This window comes from Rattus norvegicus, chromosome 3, assembly GCF_021556685.1.
Source record: "Rattus norvegicus strain SHRSP/BbbUtx chromosome 3, alternate assembly SHRSP_T2T, whole genome shotgun sequence".
NCBI classification, from domain to species: Eukaryota; Metazoa; Chordata; class Mammalia; order Rodentia; family Muridae; genus Rattus; species Rattus norvegicus.
In genome coordinates this window covers 142,224,918-142,245,032 of record NC_141536.1, presented here as the reverse complement: position 1 = coordinate 142,245,032, position 20,115 = coordinate 142,224,918, and the positions used below count along the sequence as shown (strand labels likewise).

General features: G+C 50.0%; 1 protein-coding gene across 4 annotated transcripts in view; it reads right to left on the bottom strand.

The window, feature by feature from the left end:
• Positions 1-17,837, bottom strand: part of Efcab8 (EF-hand calcium binding domain 8) — a 66,647-nt gene extending 48,810 nt beyond the window's left edge. For 3 of the 4 annotated variants that reach the window (XR_015683301.1, NM_001430734.1, NM_001430735.1), the window contains 8 exon segments: positions 17,632-17,837; positions 17,083-17,174; positions 15,270-15,319; positions 12,957-13,119; positions 9,062-9,180; positions 7,260-7,363; positions 3,544-3,679; positions 1,904-2,009 (listed from right to left, as the gene is read on the bottom strand). Coding sequence is in view for 3 of the 4 variants with exons in the window: in NM_001430734.1 (NP_001417663.1) it covers positions 1,904-2,009; positions 3,544-3,679; positions 7,260-7,363; positions 9,062-9,180; positions 12,957-13,119; positions 15,270-15,311 (670 nt within the window). In the remaining variant the exon portion in view is untranslated. 4 annotated transcript variants of the gene reach the window in all.
• Positions 17,838-20,115: the final 2,278 nt, after the last annotated feature.

The following is a 20,115-nucleotide window of genomic DNA, read 5'->3' as shown; positions in this document are numbered from 1 at the left end:
AAGGAACGAGGGCCAAGCCCTGCATATGTGGGTAGCAGGCAACTTGTGGTCCCTATGGCTTCCACTAGTCTCTCCGTGCATGCGCGCCTGTGCGCATGCGCGTCTTTAAGGGTTTCGGAGCAGACAGAAACCGATACATCTCCTCCACATCACTCAACACTTATCAGGGATAGAGTAGGAACCCCCCTCCCCTGAGCAGTTCGGAGACCAGGTAAGCTTTGTGCAGGCTCACCCCATCCCTCACTGACTGGTACCAGCCTGCCAGACTTTGATCTTCTGAAAGCATTATTTTCATCCTGCCCAAAAGCCTTCCATGGGGCCCTGACACACAATTGCTCCTGGTAAAGCCCCCCTGCCTTAGAAGTCTGGTTCCTGGCAGCCCCGGCCTCAATTCAGTCAGTCCTAAGGAGGCTGAGGAGAAGCCTCCCACATTTGAATGACAGGCACTCTAGTGTCTGTATCCTATGGGGCCAGCCACCCAGAAGGGTTATGGGACACAGCAGGGTTAGCTGGGCTGAGCCACATATGCCAAGGCCCACACTGGTACCCTTCCATCCCTGCCTCTGGCCTTGACCACTTGCCCTGTTCGGACCACATCTGTTCAGTCCGCAGAACTTGCTGGCATGAAGTGATGGGGCCAGGCCCTCAGGGTTAAGGGTCAAGGGAGAAGCCATCAGGGATCACAGGTAGTAGCAGGCTCCTAACTGTTCAAGCCTTTGCCTATAGCTGGCTGTTTCTGGATGTGTCACAGTCTGTCCTCTTGAATAAAGGATCTGCTGTATGATATGCAATTCCACATATCCAGTCACTAACCCACACTCGACCTACAGAGAGCACTGGGCCCTGTTTTCCCTCTGGATCGACTAAGGCCCTCAAATAGCTGCTCAAAGTCCCAGCCCTTCTGAGTGGCAGGACCAGGGTTGAAACCTGAGCACTGGCTGTTTCCACCACTCTCCATCTGCCTATTTAGCTCTGTGCCGTGGGCTCTCTCTCTCCACGATGGCCTGGAACATGTGATCAATTGGACCCTGTATTCTCCTATCCACCTACCCACTGCCACTAGGCCTCTAGGTGGCACCAGGCACGGAGATATGGAGTGAGTGAAGCAGAGGCAGTCCCCACTGGCCGAGCTCCAGTACAGAGGCGAAGGCGGACATCAAACACTCACACTGACAAAAATCACACTCTGAAGGGGCAGGGAGAGGGCCTTATCTTGTGTGCCTGACATGGACTAGGTGGTCATGGAAAGCTCTCTGGAGGAAATAACACTTGTGATGAATCAGAGGAAACGTAGAAGCTCTGGATGTGTGGGAAGTAAGGCAGAGCATACCCATGAGCCCACAGTACCCATCAGAGGAGGCAAGAGGATATGGTGACCGCAGCACAACAGGAGGAAGGGTCTGCTCCACGGGAAACAATAAACAGCAGGGGCCAAACCTTCCTTGCCCTCTTGGGCCACGCTAAGGATTCTCCTCTATCCTGTGCTTTGTTGGGGCTGAGGGGTGTAAAGGTTTTCTGCAGGGAGACATTTCAAAAGTCCGATTAGCGCTATAGGGACCTTCAGAGGAAATGTGCTAAGTTTCAGTGTTATTCCAGTAACAGCTCAAGGCGGCCTGGGCTGGAGGCAGCCAGAAGCAAGGGGTAGAATCAAACTAGAGAGACTTGCCTGGGCTGTGGTTTAAAATCTCAACTGTTCAATGCTTGTAGACATTCAGCATTCGCCGAGCATACCTGCCTACAAAAGCAGTCACCAGCACAAGCGGCCGACACTCAGTGCCTCTCTTTTAAGGCCTCTCTAGCCAACAACTTTCCCAGAGGACTCCCATTCGGCTCCGGGTTGCTCAGCCAACAGGTCTGCACCACTTGCCTGAAGAGGCCTGGAGAGCCCCGGGGGTTCACTCACCTATCTTCAGCTCAGTCGAGGCAACAGCGATGAGGTTCATGTTGTGCAGATATGCCACGTCGACAACCCACATCTGCTGGTGGCCAAACTGCTTGGTCTGAGTAAGCTGGCGGAAGAACAGAGGAGGCTCAGGCCGTGGAAGGTTGCTAGCAGACTGTAAAAGAGAGCAGGGATCTTTCCTGCCACACAGAACCCTGGAGCGAGCACAGTCCTGGCATGGAACCTTATCTCACTACTAAAAACAGGGCCATGGCTAAACTCCAGGCTGTCCCCTCATCTGTAAAATGGGCCTATTTCCTGACCGCAGGGTCTTAAGGCCAGGCCCACCTCCAAAGCCTCCCATTTGCATGACAGTGAGCATTCCCTGTGGCCTATTCACCAATGAACAGGGGAGCCCCATCCTTGCCAATACCTAACTCCAAACCAGCTCCTCTGGGGAGAATCTCCACACCGCTCAAGACTTCCCAGGAAGGCTTCCTCTGTCTCTTCAGCCTCCTTAGGGGCTCAGAGGTAACCATATAGCAGCCACTGCCAAGAGACTGCGCTAGTAACACCTCCTTCCATACACACTCGGAGAAAAGGAAGACAGAGTATGACAGAAACCACACACTATACACACACACACACACACACACACACACACACACACAGAGACAGACAGACAGACAGACAGAGACAGAGAGACAGAGAGAGACAAAAGTAGAGACAGGGAGAGACAGAGACAGAAACAGAGATAGAGACAAAGACAGAATGACAGAGAGACAGAGACCGAGAGACAGAGACAGAGATAGAGAGAAAGTAATGAAATCTCCACAAACCTTAGCCCCATCCAGGTCTCTCCTCCCACAAGGACAGGCCCTGCTGCCAATGAAAAGCACTGTCTGGCGGTGTGAAAGCCTTCACAATACTAACAGTGCTCCACATAGGCATTGCTGGGAGCCCGGGAAGGCAGGGCTTTCCCTATTCACTGCAGGGTCCTCTGCTAGCCTGGTACATAGCAGAGTTGCCTGGATGTGTCGTTCCTTACTACACTAGGCCATGAGCTGGTAAGCAGAAAGCCCACGATGCTGTTCGCTGGCCTGTGTTCCTCTGAACTAACTGAATGCCTCGACCTGCTCAAGCATGACCCATGTCCCAGACCATTAAGTGCCCCCAAAGCCCCGACAGGGGGCTACTACTCCAAGACTCCTTGGGCAGATGAGGAATTAGAGACATCTTGGCCAGCATCCCACAGCTGGTGGGTGATACAGCTGGGATTCTAACCCTGGGAATGGACCCCAGAGCCCAAATACCATGATTTCCTGTCTGGTCCAGACAAAGGTTTCAATCAGCAGGACTTAGGAACAGTGTGAGTATGACAGGGCACAAGGGGAAGGCTGAGCCCTGGCACTGAGGCAGGAGGATAACACTCACTGACATGGGGACCCCCAGAGACACATTCCTTGGATGAACTGTTTGGGCAGTGCCTAATGGACAGCCAGGCTTGACTCTGCTTGGCAGATGACAAGTGTGACACACACACACCCCCAGTGGTTAAGTCACAATCTTGACTCCAACTTCAGGGTCTGGCTGCTCAGGACAAGTCCACTCAGGATGCCACAGCAGAGGCACTCCACCAACCCCAGGAGTGTCCTACTCACCCGGAAAGAATCCATCATTGAGAAGGTCTCAGACCAGAACTGCAGGATCCCATCTTTGGTGACAGTCAGGAAACAGCCTATCTTTTTGAACCCTTGGGTTAAAAACGCCACTTTCACAACCTCGCTCCCATGGTGCCTGCCGATGGCAAGAAACATGCAGGTATGGTTCAAAAGGAAGTGTCCGCATGAACTGAGAGCTAAGGAAGAGGTAGTGGGTCAGAGGCCAGTGGGGGAAGCTACACATATGTGTATGTGTACACATACATACATACACTTACACACACACACATGTACACACACAAACACACACACACACACGTATGCACACACACACAAAGAAACTATAGGTGGCTCCAGAGGACATACAACTCTGTCCCTTCTCCAGGTGGACTTCAACTGAATTAACAAAGGCCACAAGAAATTAAACCCCAAATGGAGACCAGGCTGTGACTCCGTGGTCGAGTTTGCCTAGTATATGTGAGGTCCTGGGTTCCATCAGAAACAAACAAACAAACAAACAAACTATGATATGGGGTGAGATGGAGTCCAAAGCTGGTCCTGAGAAACAACCAGCCAGGTCCCTCACTTGGTGGTGGGAGAGCAGAGATGGAGAACAGAGTTTCTCGCACAGGAGAAACAGCCCACAGACGGCCAGGAGGGTACAGCTTGTGACAGTAACCTGAGACATGACGCTTCCCAGACATCGCTCTCCTGCTCTGGGGTAAAGCGGGAGAGTAGATCAAGGCAAGAGTAAGCCAAGGGGTAAGGAGGCGTTAGGCCTTGCGCTCCCAGCTCTTCATGGCCAGGACACTGAGCACAGCACAGTTCCTGGGCAGGCCTTGAAGGCTTTTACCCTGCAGCCTTCACAGCAAGCCTCAATGGCACCACTGGTGGCTTTTCTGCCCCAGCGTTGGCAAAGCAAGCTCTGGCTATTAAGGCTCCCACTCCTCCATTTTCATCTGCCCGTCTTGGATCAGGGCAGGACAGGGCAGGTTATATCACTTACAGGGAATTGCATCTCACGAAGGCCCAGCGTAGCTAGAACTAAAACCCAGTGCTTTCAGTCCTCCCCCAGGGCATTTTCCAAGGCTTGAAAACGCCCTAAGCTGAGGCTTAGGGGGAAACTACGTCACTGTGAAATGCAACTCCAGTTCATTCCTCATTGCAGGTCCACTGAGGAAAGGGCAGGGCCACGTGTTTCTAGCTATAGGTCCTGTCTCCTGCCATTGGCTTCTTTTTTCTGTTCTGTATGTGACTGATATTCTTAGCGCTCTCTCTCTCTCTCTCTCTCTCTCTCTCTCTCTCTCTCTCTCTCTCTCTCTCTCTCCATTGCTTCAACTCTGCCCCTTCTATCAGGACCAAAGATTGTGAGGATTAGAGAAGTGAGCCCTAAAGCTAACACAGCCCTGGGAACTACATTTTAGGGAAGTCTGTTCCCTCATCTGTGGGGTGACTACCCCTCTCCCTTGCCGGACAGTGAAGAGATCAAAGAGGGGAATGTGCTGGGTGTGTGCTCAGCCCGGATCCAGTAATGCAGAGCTCAATTTTAAGAGACTCCCTCTCGTAAAACTAATTAAACATTGCTTGGCTACTCTGGCTACTTTCCCCCATCAGATCAGAGAGCCCTCTGGGTTTGCAAGCCGTAGGAATAACCAGAGCAGATAAGGAAGAAGCGTCCTGAGATCTTTTTTTTTTATCTTTTGTCCCAGATTTTAAACACCCTTGAGATCTGAAGAAACAGAAAGACCAGTGAAGAAGTTACATCAAGCCAACCATTCATGTCAAAATTACAGTTATAAAAACTCTCATTATTCACGTTTAATTGGCTACTCCTCAATTAACTCCCAACCATGATCTTTTACAAGCTACTCTTCCATGAGCTCCACTAAACCTCCTTCTCCACTAAAGCTCTAGCCTACCTGCCCGAGGCAAAGACGACCTCTAGTCTTGCTCTACCACAGCGTGCACTGGGCATGGCTCTCTGAGGACAGCCACCTACAGCCTCCTCCTATGACAAGACCATAAACGTGGCTCACCAAACTGTGCCCCACAGGAGCCAGCACCCCAGCCACACACCCCAGGCTGCTGGGGCTCCAACCCAAGGTGGTTCCAATTAAAGAAGAAAGAGTCCAACAGGCAGCCCGGATCAACAGGCCTGCCTGCAGAGGGGCGAGCTCCCAGCCAGTGGTTCTAGACCCCACTTAGGGGTCTCACATCAGATATTTACATTACGCCGAAGGACAGTAACAAACTTACACTTCTGAAGTAGCAACAAAACTAATTTTATGGTTGGAGTCGCCTTAACATGAAGAGCTGTGTATTAAAGGGCTGCCGAGTTAGGAAGGTTAAGAACCACTGCAAGCGAACAAATATCCCTTGTTCTTGGGGTATTAGAGGGAGGAGGAATGGCAACGGGAAGCAGCCATAGCGTGGAAAGGAAGGGGTTGATGAAATTTGAGACATGCCGTTCCAAAGCATGGTCCTCTGGACTCGACTATTTTCGGCTGAAGGTGTTTGAGAAGCAGTTGGTTTTGGCTGTAAGATCCCAGGTGGGGGCGGTCTTTTTCTGTTTCTTTTCTGAAGCACGGCGCCATGTATACCAGGCTGGCTTCCAACTCATCGTGTAGTGGCGGGGACCCTGAACTTTTTTGGGTCCTCTTGCTTCTGTCACCTAGATGCTGGGATTACAGGTGTGCACCGTGACTTTCAACTACAACTTTACTTCTGAAAAGCCAAGGATACAGAGGAGAAAAGGGGATGGATGGACTGGCTAGGTGTCCTTCAGTTATTGCACCTAACCCCTCCCTCCGTTGCCCTGATTTCCCTGAGGCACAGTTGGAGGAGTGCTTGGCTAGTGCCAGGCTTGGATACATACATATAATCCAAGCTCTCAAAAATCAGAGGTAGGAGGAGGATCAAAAGTTTAACCTACATGTGGAGTTGGAGACCAGTCTGGGCTACAAGTCATCCCAAAGAGTAAATAAGCAATGTTCCCATAACTTTCCACTCTTCCTCAAACCTAGCACACAAGCACTTGGGGTTCCCAGTTTCTAGAACTTTCACTTCCCTGTGAAGGTTCCCAAAGCTGTAAAACTCATATTAGATAATATATTAAATATCCGATCTTCTTTTGCAGGTCATCAACTACAGAAGCCCTCCAAGGTCCAAGTTCCAGTGGACATCATGGGTGAAGGGGCCACAAGTGGTGTGAGTAGCAACTCAGGCAGAGCCAAGATAGATAGGGCCACTAAATTCCAACCACCACCTCATGCTGAGGGTCGACAAGGTCAGGGACTCCACGGGTAGCATCCTCCCAGGAGAATCCCAGCATATGTGAGCTATCTGTGCCTCTGAGGATGAAACTGCCAGATTCACTCAGCACTGGCCAAAGAGAGAAGCAAGAGACACGGGGCAGAGTGCTGAAGAGGTGGGGAACAGCAGGGAGAACAGCCCCGCCTCTTTCTGCCTGTTAGCCTGGGCAAGCCATCAGGCTGGCCTCTCTGAGCCTTGGCCCCCTCATCTCTGATAAGGGGCAAGCCACCTACCTCTGTCATCATGGCCACTACAGATTGTGAAGGGTAAGCTGAAGGGACAAGAGGCCATCCGGGACTTTGACTGGGCCAGCAGGATGGCTCAAGCACTAAGGAGGGGGCACCCTGCAGGCTTAGTGCCAGCACTTTTCCATCACACCCCAGCTTCGGGGAAGAGGTTCTTACAGGGGGATGACGGTCATGGGAAGGTGGAAGCGCAGGCGGTATTGGCTCTTCCTCATCTCCTCCTTGCCCTGGAACTCACGCATCATATAATCCACATACTTCTGCTGTCTCAGAAACACAAAGTGAAGGGAAGGTGTTGGCGGTAGTCTTAACATTTGCCTTTAGGGTCCCAAGCCCAGCGTACACTGTCTTCCCTTGTCCCTCTACAGCCCCCTCTAAGTGGCTCTGAAGGCTGTGCTTAAATCTCAAATGTGACAACACGGTGTGTAACACTAAGCACCCCTTGGCCACAACCGCACCACCTGGGCACCCATGGGAAGCTCCTGGTCACCTCTGCTTCACAGAGAGAATAATCCGACTGAGGCACCATGTCTGATTTGTCCAAGCCCATGACCAAGTTAAGGGTCCACAGCTATGTGGGTACATCTACCCTACAAATATCTGCAACTCTGGGCTCCAGGGACCAGCCTCACTAAAACATGGCCAAGGTCCAAATATATGAAGCCGTGACAAGAAACAGGAACTAGGGATGGTGACACATCTTAGTCCCAGCTATTCAAAAGGCTAAGACAAAAGGATCACCTGAGCCCAAGAGACCAACATGGAAAACAGCTCATCACAATGAGAAAGGAAGGGAGGGAGGAAAGGAGGCACAGAGGGAGGGAAGGTGATGATATTCAGTGGTAGAACACTTGTCCATGATGTAACTCAGTGGTAGAATGCTTGCCTATGATGTAACTCAGTGGTAGAATGCTTGCCCATGATGTAACTCAGTGGTAGAATGCTTGCCCATGATGTAACTCAGTGGTAGAATGCTTGCCTATGATGTAACTCAGTGGTAGAATGCTTGCCTATGATGTAACTCAGTGGTAGAATGCTTAACTATGATGTAACTCAGTAGAATGCTTGCCTATGATGTAACTCACTGGTAGAACGCTTGTCTATGATGTAACTCAGTGGTAGAATGCTTGTCTATGATGTAACTCAGTAGAATGCTTAACTATGATGTAACTCAGTAGAATGCTTGCCTATGATGCAAATCAGTGGTAGAATGCTTGCCTAGCATTCATAAGGCACTCAGTTAAACAAAAAGTGGCAAGAATCTTTGTGTAGATGGATAAAGATTGCTGGGAAAAGTATACCCAAACCATGAGGAGGTATTCATTGGCAGTAATCCCACAGACATTTGAGGCACACTCCCTGGGTCTGAACACGGGTTCAGCTCGTAGCCAACTCTGCAACACTAAAACAACATTCCCAATAGCTCTGTGCCTCAGTTTCCCAGCCATTACCCATTCTGGATCCTGTGAGTCTTCAACAGGGGAAGACACAAAGTGCTGGGCATGTTGCCTCACTGTTATCTTACATCAGTCTCTCTAACAAGGCTCTGCACATCTCTATAGGCTTAAGGCCATGTGCTCTGCTTAATGTGAGTCCTTTAAGGTTAACATCATTACTCTGATATGAAGACCTGGCAGTTCCAGATACAACAGTCATGAGCTTGCCTGTCCCCGAGTGACAAGAACGGTGCAGGAGAGCTGGCTGTGAGTGGGAATGCTTGAGGAGAAGGTCTCGATGTGGAGGCAATGAGCCCACCTCATGGAAATCTCAAGGGAGATCATTCAGAGACACCAAGCTTCCCTCCGCCTGGCAAGCAGCCCAGCTGGTAACAGAGCACACCCTGACTTTCTGATACTTGCTGCACCCCCATCTACAAGCCTCTGCTTGCTCCACTGAGAACCAGGCTGGACTTTCTAACCTCTCCCAGCTTCCCGTGGGTGGCAGCAGGGCACCCTCCTTACCCAGGTGACAAAGCCATTGCAGTCTGAGTCCACCTTCAAGAACAGCACCTCGAGCATCTCCTCCGACATGTTACTCAGTACCCACTTCATGACCTTGATGAAGCCTTCCTTTTTCAGGGCTTCGAGCGAAGGAGAGAAGCGTCAGTGCTTAGGAACAAGTTGCACTACCCTCACAGGCTGCAGCCTGGAGGCACCCATTCCAGACATTCACTGCTACCTGCTTGTGATTGTCAGTTGGACCCCTCGAGGAAGGCAGAGGGAAGAACACCGGAGCTGTGTTACCCTAGGAGGCAGCCCCTCCCACAACCCCTGACTTCAGTGGTGAGCTTGGCCCTATTTACTCTTCCCTCAAGACTCCAGCTCCACCCTAGCACAAGCCCGGCTAATTCCTGATGCTTCTGCAATCACTCCATCATCTTTCCCATCTCATTTGCCCACACTCAGTCATTCCTCAGGAACACCTGCCATTGTTTACCCCAGAGCAGGAGGGAAGGCTCAAAAGACCAGGTCCCTCTTCTGATCAAGGGATATAGACTAAAGCAACATCTCTCTATAGAGTAGAGGCAGGAGCCTCTGGTGCAAATGAGCAGCACAGGGAGAGAGATGGAGAGCGGTTTGGAGCCATGGATCTGAGCCTAGGGCCTCAAACATGCTGGCAGACACCAGGTACTCTACCGCTGAGCTGTTCCACAGCCCATTAAGTGCATCTAGTAAAAAGCAATTTATGAAAACAAAAACTTTTAGTCAGGTATGATGGTGTAGGCCTGTAATTCCAACATGTCGGGGGCAGAAAGTTTGGAATTCAAGGCCAACCTGGGCTAGACAACAAGTTCAAGGCCAGCCTTGGCTACATGAGACCCTTTGTCAAAAATGATGATAACAACAACAACATATCCTTTGCCTAGAGGGAGAGATGGGGGAAAAAAGAAGACGGTAAGACAAGCGTAAAATACTTTCTCCCTGAACCAGCCTCTATAGCTATAAGGAAATCTGTTTGCAAAGGTGTCAATCAACCCGGTCTAATTTTTTTATATAATTATTGTCTTCAAAAATCACCTCTAAAACCCCTTCAAATACTGGAACACTTGCCATGGCTGGAAGACCATGCAGTATCTGGCCAGCCCTAAGGACCTCTCTACATCCACCACAGGGCCTTCGCACAGCTCTCCCTGCAGTTCAAGTCACTCTTTCTACCAGGATGCTTTTCTTCCTAAGGAGCGTCTGAGAGGCTGCCATCCCCGCCCACTGTTTGACTTTCCTATGTCTCTCACTACACCATAGCCTCTGGAAATACACAAGATCCCTCCTGCCACTCAACAAACACTGGTTCAAGTGTTTCTCTGGGCACCAGGAAGCGACAGTTCTGTTCTCTGCACCCTATTGACTGCTGGCAACGTAAGGACGGGCCTCTGGGGAAACCAAGGCCGCCTGCCCATGGTCACACAGCCAGTAGGTTGGTAGTGACAGATAGCAATGTCCCCAGAGCTTGTGGGATTCATACCACCGTGCCATTGTCCCGGTCACACTAGACTGAGGCTCAAACAAAAGCCTGAGCCACGTGGATGTGCTGGAAGAAATGTCCCTCTCAGGTATGTGAAGCCAGGGCCAAGAGGTTTACATGTTGTGAGTGGTGCACCACGGCCCTTCCATGTCCGGATGGTGACAATGGCAGTTTATGAGCACTGCAGGCCTTTCCGGGAGATAGGTAAGGCAGGACTACCTCTGCACTTGCAAAGTCTCAGGAGAGGGGAAGGAGGTCTCTTCCAAGCAATGGAACTCCCTGGCTTGGAGGACGCACAGCGAATGGGATGGCACGGACATGGCCTCACTCTCTGCCACCAGTACTAGTACCCAGGTGCCTGGGAAGTGTCATGCCACCCACGTTCTCAATAGCCCTGTTGAAGGTGTCTAAATAGAAAAGCCAACCTGGTTTTCTGATTTTCCAACGTTCCATCAATGCAGACGGAATTGCCCTCCTCCCAAACTAACACCATGGCCAGATGTTTAAAAACAAAAACAAAAACAAAAACACCTTAGGCTGGGAAGTCAGCTCAGGGGTAAAGCACTTGCCTTGCAAGTGTGAGGATGGGGGCATGAGTTCAATCCCAGGAGCCTACATTCAAAGCCAGGAGCTATGGCAGTGTGTAACCCAGTCCTGGGTTGGACAAAGACTGCCAGACCTTGGGGGCTTGCTGCCCACCAGCCTCGCCAAAGCAGCCAGCCTCAGATCTGGTGAAGAGACCCTGTCTCAAACAAATAAGGTGCAAAGCATCAGAAGACATCCTGATGTCAACTTCCAGCCCGCCATGTACACACACACTTTCTGTCTCCTTTCTCTGGGTCTCTCTCTCTCTCTCTCTCTCTCTCTCTCTCTCTCTCTCTCTCTCTCTCTCTCTCTCAACACTATGGTGTGGCTATGAAAGTCAAATGAACAGGAGCATGGATAGACCTGGTCTAGCAACTCAACTCTGAAGGTGCCCTTACTCCTGACTTGCAGGAGCATCCCTCCAAAGGGCAGAAATCAGTCTGCCAGGGGGGAGAAGGTCTGGTATCAGCAGACATCCTCACAACATCATGTATAGCATAAGCAGGCCAGAGGGGCTCCGTCAGGCTTAGACCCATTTGGAAGGCTTGGCCAGCAGGCCGAGGCACCATGCCAAGTCCTTCAGACATAAAAATGAAAGGGAAAAGAGAGTCCTGTAAGGGCTGGAGAGATGGCTCAGAGGTTGAGAGCACTGACTGCTCTTCCAGAGGTCCTGAGTTCAATTCCCAGCAACCACATGGTGGCTCACAACCATCTGTAATGAGATCTGATGCCCTTTTCTGTGTGTCTGAAGACAGAGACAGTGTACTCATATATAATAAATATAAATTTTAAAGAGGCCCATAATGACACAAAGTCCCTTGCTTAGGGCTTTCCCACTTTTCAGTGGTGTACATGCAAACCCATTTCATCCCTGTTTCTTGCGTTCATGAGCTATCTCACACTTTGTTTTAAAATGTTCACTACGTTACCTGGTTTCACCCAACCAGATGCTACGGACGCGTTCTGATCACCTCTGGGTAAGGGAGGCTAAGCTAGTGTTTGCTCAGTTAGGTGTGAAATGCTTCCTCAGCTCAGAATATGTTCTACTCCAAATTAGTATCCGAAGAGTGAGATTAGAGATACTTACGGAGACCCCCGGGATGGGCAGGTCCTGCTGCTCACATCGTCCTGTGGTCCCCTCTTCCTTAGGACGAGACCTTTGACTTGCTCTTAGACAACAGGGCATCCCACCATTGCCTACAGTCCCATGGCCGTAAGATTGTCACTCCTGTGTTTCTCTACCTTTGACTCAAGCCTTGTCAGCTGCCATGTTGGCAAATCCTACATGGACAACCACTGTGGGGATGGTTTCTGAGAGCTGAGGGCAACCTCCTTGCAATGGCCAGAAAGGAATGAAGGGCGACCATACCACAGTTTCAAGGACCTGAATTCTGGAACAGTGTATGTAGACTTAGAAGTAAGTCCTTCCTCAATCAAGCCCCGGATGATACCATGGCCCCAGATGACCACAGAACTGCAGCTTTTTGAGGTCCTGACCAGGAAGACAGCTCTCTTGGAAGCTGTGAGGTCATGGGGCTACTGTCACACAGCAATTGATAACGAACCACAGACTGAAAATGCTTAGAGGAAACACCAAAATGCTGCTCGGGAGGCTTGGTTATCTAGGCTAGCAAGATCTTAAAAGAAAAAGTTTTAGACCCCAAATAGCCTTCAATATCCTTGCACCACTTAACCAGACACGAGTTTTAAACAAGACACCAGGCATAAGCATGTACCAGGTCTGAGTCCTCCACACTTCCCTGATACCCAGGCAGGGGTCCCGGAAACCAGCCTTCGGTGTGACTGTACCTCCGTTCTCGTCTGCCTCCTTCTCAAACACCTTCTGTAGGTCAGCCAGGTGCATCTCGGTAAACTGCTGAGTGCTTTGATGGATTTCACTGCTCTGGCTGACGGAACTTGTCACTGGATAGGTCTTAGAAGTCTCCTCCTGGACTCCACCTGGTTGGGCCATCTGGGACAAATATGACCACAAGAACTAGGCACTAAAGAACTGAGGTCTCCGAGCCAAAGGTGTGTTATGTCGGCATGTCTTATACAAGGGGCAATCTGTTACACGGCTAAGTGCACAATGCTGCTCATTGCTGAAAGTGATAAGACTTCTTTACTATTCCCTATGTACTTTAACCTTATGAAGAGGAAGAGAGGTCTAAGGTCCTTCTCGTGGTGATGGGGAGGTAACCATTGTCCTCTCACGGATACTGTGTTCGGGTCAACAGTGTTAGAGGGCATGAACTCACTTTTTGATTTGTTTTTTTAACTTTTTGTTTGTTTTGTTTATTGAGACCCAAGCTGGCCTGGAGATCCTCCCGCCTGAACCTACCAAATGCTGGGATTGCAGAGTAAGCCGTCCCATCTAGCTTAGAACTCTCTAATGGACTTCAGCCCCACCAAAGGGGCAAACATGCTTGGACTCATGTTAGTGTCCACAAACTCCCTCATGATCTACACAGGTTTACAGAGAGCCAGACACTTTGGGTCCAACAAGGAAGACTCAACTCAGCCTCACAGAGCCACAAGACTTGACGCTGAGCATCCACCCAAGGCCGGTACGGCAGCACTGCCTTCCCCTTCCCTCGCCTCCCTGTCCCTTCTTATGCTCCTCTTGTTCATTCTTCGAATAGTCATCTCCCAGACCCTGTCCCACCCCAAACTCTGGCCTATGGCAGGTTCAATAACAGTGAGTCCTCCACAAGACCAGGGTCTCCCTTTCCTTTCCATTCCAACTCTCAACACTAATATCAGTCCATCTTCCTAGGAGGCAAATGTGGTCCTAACTTTGCCTCGCTCTGACACACTTCATGGCTACTCATTTTACTTCCCGCCCATAAGCTTAGCATCCAGAGCCCTTCCTAACCTAGCTTTAACAGGCTTCCTCCTTCCAAGGCACACACCATGTCCCAGGTACACCAGCTGCACCCCACCAATCCAACAGAGCATAGTTTCTACTTCTTGGACTGTATACTGTGCACAGCACTCCTCCTCACAGCTAAACCTCACTCGGCCAGCATTTTCTCCAAGGAGCTTAGTCTTCAACATCCAGTTGAGCCATCACTACCGCCCCTAACATTCCCCAAGCTCCGATCATTTCCACCGCTCTGGTGTGTCTCCCACCTATATGCGTAGACAGCAGGCATGAGAGGGAGCCCACGGCTGCGGAGTCCTGAGCTCTGGGTTAGAATTACACCTGGCTCTCCCACTTACGAGCTGTTTTATCTAGGGCATTTCTCGTCACCTCTCTGAGCCACAGATTTCTCCACTCAAAAATCAGAAATCCACAACACCCAGCCTGCAGAGTTTTGAAGACCTAAATGACTCACAAAGCCACCTGAAGCCCAGGAAAGTGGCTTTACAATAAATGATGACTCTCGTGACATCTCGGAATGAGACTTGGGAAGACGAGAGACACATTCGGTCAACTTAATCATAATCTGCATTATCCTGCATTACCTGCTCCCATGCACAAAACAGATAATGCTGGCTTGATAGTAACTTGTAATCTACCTCACCATTACTGCCACTCTGCTAGACAAAATTAAGTATGAGCCATGAGCAGATCGTAAGCGGATACCCTCATGGGTGCGGCATTTGGTCCATGTTGTATTCTTAAAGAAGCCAAGCAAATATGTCACTCTGAAATCCCAGCCAGAACCTGAGGAGGCTGAGGCACAGCTACCAGCCTGAGCTTCTAATGAAACCCTAGCTTTGTGTGCCTTTAATCCCAGCCCTCTGAAGGCAGGCAGGTGAGTTTGAGGCCAGCTTGCTCTATAGAGTGAGTTTCGGGCCAGCCAGAGATACACAGTGAGATATTACATTAAAAAAACCAAAGCAGTAGGGCTGGAGGTTATCAGTCAGCACCACGGCTTAGCTTACTCAAGGCCTGGGCTTAATATGGGGGTGGGGAGGAGAGGAGAAGAGAGAACAGAAGCCCACTAGTTAGGCTCATCTAAGTTACCACTTGGTCCTATACATATCTAAGTTTGCAAGCCTGGTGCAGAAGCTAGCGGGCCTATGCTGGCGACATTTTGGAAGCCAGCGGACTGGTAAATGACATTCGTGTGGCTCCCAAATGTGGTCTCCCTTCACTCACTGTTCCATTCTTACCTTTTGGGATTGAGGGCTCTCTCCTGACTCCTCAGAAGACATTAGTTGCCCTAAAATGGATAATCACAGTTGCTTTAAGAAATCCACAGACCTGACTGACCTAGCCAAGTCACAGAAAAGTTGGAAAGGGTCAAAGGAGATGATGGCTGTCCCCTGTGCACAGCTACTCCTAGTAAGTATTTCATGAGCATCCCCTTCCCACAGAGACCTTCCATTAAGTTTACAGTGGAGCCTTCCTGAATTGATGGGCAGAAACCGGCCCACCGAAGCCATGAAGTCTCTCAGGTTTACTCCTGGCTTAAATTCAGAATCTGTAGAATACAAGGGCTTATCTAGCCACAGGGCGGTCCCAAAAGCCATTCGGTGCTGAGAGAAGCAGATCCAGAGGTCGACACACATCTCACGTGGAGGCATGACCTTCCATTGCATACACCCTCCTAACCCCCTCTAGGGCCCTCGGAGATAGGACCTTTTCCAGTGAGATCAGGTAAGACATACAGAGAGCTCTTTCACATCAAGGGCATGTTTCTAAGGAGAGGGTAAGATATTGGGGCACTAGACCTGCAGGGTCCCCAGATCTGATGAGAATCGGGAGGCATTCTCAAACAGCAGAATAGACGGCAAGGAAGGAAACGAGACTGTCATGCCCACAGGACTGACTCATAAGCCATGTGGACCCTGGGTTCCTAGGAGGCATCAGAGAGAGAGGGAGCTTGAAGAGAAAAGAGTGAGAAGAAAAAAAGGAGAGTGAGAGATCCTTAGGATCTGGCTCTGGAGACTGAACAGGATGAAGGGCAGTGGGGAAGGTTCTCGGCACATGAGAGAGGGCAATGGGGAGGAAGAACGGCCAAGAAGGTCCTCCCTGGTGGTGTCTTTACAACCAAGGGAAACCAAGGGAAATGGCAGAAACTTCTCCAGAAAAAGGAGCATGGAGGGACAGGAGCAGGAAGCAAGTTGTGACAACCACCAGCTAGAAATAAAACTCAAATCTCTGGAAATCTGGGACTGATGAGCTTAGGAACAGAAAAAAATACAGGAGACAGGATTGTGTTACTAAAAACAGCCACTGAGGGGCTGGGGATTTAGCTCAGTGGTAGAGCGCTTACCTAGGAAGCGCAAGGCCCTGGGTTCGGTCCCCAGCTCCGGAAAAAAAAAAAAAAGAAAGAAAAAAGAAAAAAGAAAAAAAAAAAAAAACAGCCACTGAAAATGGCAGGAACCTAACTGCAAAATTATATCTCTAAGTACATTTCTGTTAACTGTGTGAATTGTGTTAGCATGGGCCTTGGAAGAACGTTGTAGGGCAGGAGAGATGGCTCAGCAGTTAAAAGCTCCCTCGGAGGATCTGCATTCAATTCCTAGCACCCATAATGGCAACCCACAACCAGCTGCAACTGCTAGAGGATCTGATGTCCTCTTCTGACCTCCTTGGGCACTGCACACACAGTGCATTGGCACACATGCAGATAAAACACTCATACACATAAAATAAATTTTAAAAAATTAAAAGGCCTAGGGAAATATGCCTTAAGGTTAAGGCAGTTATCTGTGTCAGATGCAGAAGTGGGGGCACCTGTTAAATACCAATTCCTCTAACAGAGAGATGGCAGAGGAGGAAGGAAAAAAGATATTTTTATTCAGGCTGGGACAAACCACCACCTCCTCATAACAACAAAGGGAGAAGGCGGCCCCTACTCCCTTGGTCATCAATATCTGTCCTCCTTCTCACTCCGTGGCAGTGTAAAGGGGGGGGGAGGGTCCCACCTTCCCTTAAAACAAGGATGTTGCACTGCGGTCCTCCTTCCCCACAGAGTACCTTGAGGAAGGGAGTGCCGGCAGAACCCGACTGTTGACGATGAATGTTTGATTCTAGTAGCTGCAGGAGTGGTTGACGTCTAAGCGTGAACACTGAAGGAAAAACAGCACGATTGTCCAGAAGTAGTTTGTGAGCAAAGGAAAAAAAGGAAAAAACACGAATTTAGGGAGGTGGGAAAGAAGAGACGGGGTAGGGCTAGCTCCTAGGTATGAGTATCCCACTGGATGAAGGGAAACAGCACAGCAGCACTGAAGAGAGGTGGGAGAGTGTCCCAGCATGCCTTAGGCAGCTGGAAACAGGACCTCAACTGGATGATGGATAATATCTGTCACTGCACTAGGTTCCAAATCCTGAGTGAAGGGAACATGGGTAGTCCCCAATCCGTCCTTCTTCCTGTACCCCAAAGGACTTGCCCATTCTAGTTTAAGACACTTGGTAAGGTGGAGCGGAAGTGGCTGAGAGCTCCAGCTGGTGACAGTTTGGCCCGGGACATCCTGGGGTCTAAGCATTATCTGCCCTGTTTAGCCTGCTGCTGATGCCAGTTCAGACCTTTTAAGAACTGGATACGGTTTAGAGCCCTTTTAGGAACAGGGGGCGCTCTGCAGAGCAGAAGCAAGGGGGTCCACAGAGAACAATGTCTCCAAGGGAGGGGCTCAGGAGGCACAGCTGTGCGAGACGAGGCGTTAACCTTGTCCAGGAAGGACAAATGTGCGCGTGGGTAGGAGCGGCGCTGGGATTGAGGCTGGAGGAAAACTGCTCCGCACGCGGCGGCCACTGCAAGCCTTGCAACTGGAAAGCAAGAGTACGTGGGAAGGGCGGGGCCGCGGGAGGCGGGGCCAGAGGCAGCGGGCGAGGAGGGGAAGCGCGGTGACTGGGGGAGGGGGGTGAGGGAAGGCAGTGGGGGAGGGGACGGGTTTCTCCTGCTCCTTCGCCTAGGACTACAGTGAGTTTCTTCTAAAGTCTCTAGTTTTGTAAGTTTGCCCTTTGCTTTCTCTCGGGAACTGAGGTGGATTTGTAGGTCTTAACAGGGGCCTTATTTTTGGTCCCCTTTTGGTTGGTCAGAGATCTCTTTGGTGTTGGCACTTACTTCGCTGGGCTCCATCTCACTCCTAAGCAACATGGTTGCCAGACTCACCTATATATAGTCTGCTTCTCGGTCAGTTCTAACCTTTTCCTGTTTGAGGGCCCCAAGCTGGCTGGGGTTCGCTTTCTACTTCCACTGCTCATCTTCCTTCTCTGTGGAGCTATAGAATGCACACTGGGGACCACAGTGGTGATCAAGGATCAGGTCTGTCCTGGTTCTGCTTACCACTGGCTAGAAGCAAACGCTAGGAGCTGCGGGTTACAGGAGCCAACCAATTAGATCTAGGCTTTTTGTTTTGTTTTTTAAGATTTATTTTATGTATATTGGCGCTGTCTTCAGACATTCCAGAAGAGGACATCGGATACCATTATAGGTGGTGGTAAACCACCACGTGGTTGCTGGGAATTGAACTCAGGACCTCTGGAAGAGCAGTCAGTGCTCTTAACCGCCGAGCCAACTCTTCAGCCCACCTTTTAAGGCAAGGTCTCATGTAGCCCAGATGATGTGAACTCCCTATGTAGCCCAGGATGGCCATAAATGACTTGATACTCTTCCTTCCACCTCCCAAGTGTTGGAGCTCTGTGTGTGTGCCACCACACCCACAAACTAATTTTTAATTGAAAAGAAAAAGGCTCATAGCAATCTAAGATTTAAAGATGCCCTTTTGCCATGGGCAGGGTGGTTAGTATTGAGTCTTAATACTCAGAGAATGGAATGGGAGGTGGCTCTGAGTGGCCATGTCTTTCCTCAGCTTCTAGAATCTGCAGCTAGTTAAGCAGGACACAGCCAGAGAAAAGACAAGGAAGGAAGAATTCCCCTAAAGCTCTTGGTCCAGTGCAGGTCCTGTTTGCCTAAATTTAACAGAATATTATACAAATTATGAGTAGAGTTGGGGGGGGGGGGCTCTGCCCAGACAAGCAGGCCTTGTCAGAATGAAGATGAAGTTTGGGCCCCTTTGGGGGACAGGGCATACACCCAAGTTAAGAAATCGATCTGGATTCCCAGGCGTTGAAGGTTAACAGGGTTTGGAGACTACCACCAAGGAACAAAAGTTCTGCAAAAAAGTACACATGCGACTTGTAAGAAGTCAGAATGTACGTGTGTGCTTATAAGCGTTAAGCTTTGTTATCCGTCTAAACTCTTATTCTAGGGAATAAGAAGGACACTCAAGAGTTACCTAGCTCAGTTCTCACGGCTACATAAAATCCGGCACGGTGGCTGTGATGGCTTGAATAAGAATGGCCCCCACCGGCTCCTATACTTGAATGTCTGGTTCCCAGTAGGTGAGCTGTACCTCGTTGCCTTCTGCAACGTGTGGATAAGATGTGGGCCATCGGTTACTGCTCCCGAGCCATGCTGCCTGCTGTAGGGGGAAAGGACTAACCCTCTGAAACGGTAAGCAAGCTCCCAATCAAATGCCTTCTCTTCTAAGTTGCCTGGCTGTGGTGTCTCTTCACAGCAAAGGAACAGTAAGTGTGTGAACGTCTATAATCCCAGGAGGATAATAAACTCAAGGTCACCCTCCGCTTGAGGCCTGCCTAAGCTACATGAGACCATGTCTCAAAAGTAAATAGCATCAGTAATGACGAAGGTAGATGGCATGTCTCGATGTGATGACAGAGCCATGTGTAAATCAAACCACGAGACTGCAGGACACAACTGGCTGCAGGACGTCAATGGCATGCTGGATGCCTGTACTCCAGCACGTTAAGAGGTTGAAGCAGAAGGATTTGTGATTTTAAGGCAAACATGAGCAACACAGCCACTTCCAGGACAGCCTGAGCTAGGCAGAAAACCTACAGAAAGCAAAAAGCAGGAGGGAAATGGCTCACTGGGTCAAGTCATGCTGTTCAAGATTAAGGACTTAACTTGAGCTCAGATACCCAACACCCATGTAAAAGACTGACACTGAACACACAAAGGTAGCCCCAGAGCCAGGCAGGGGTCAG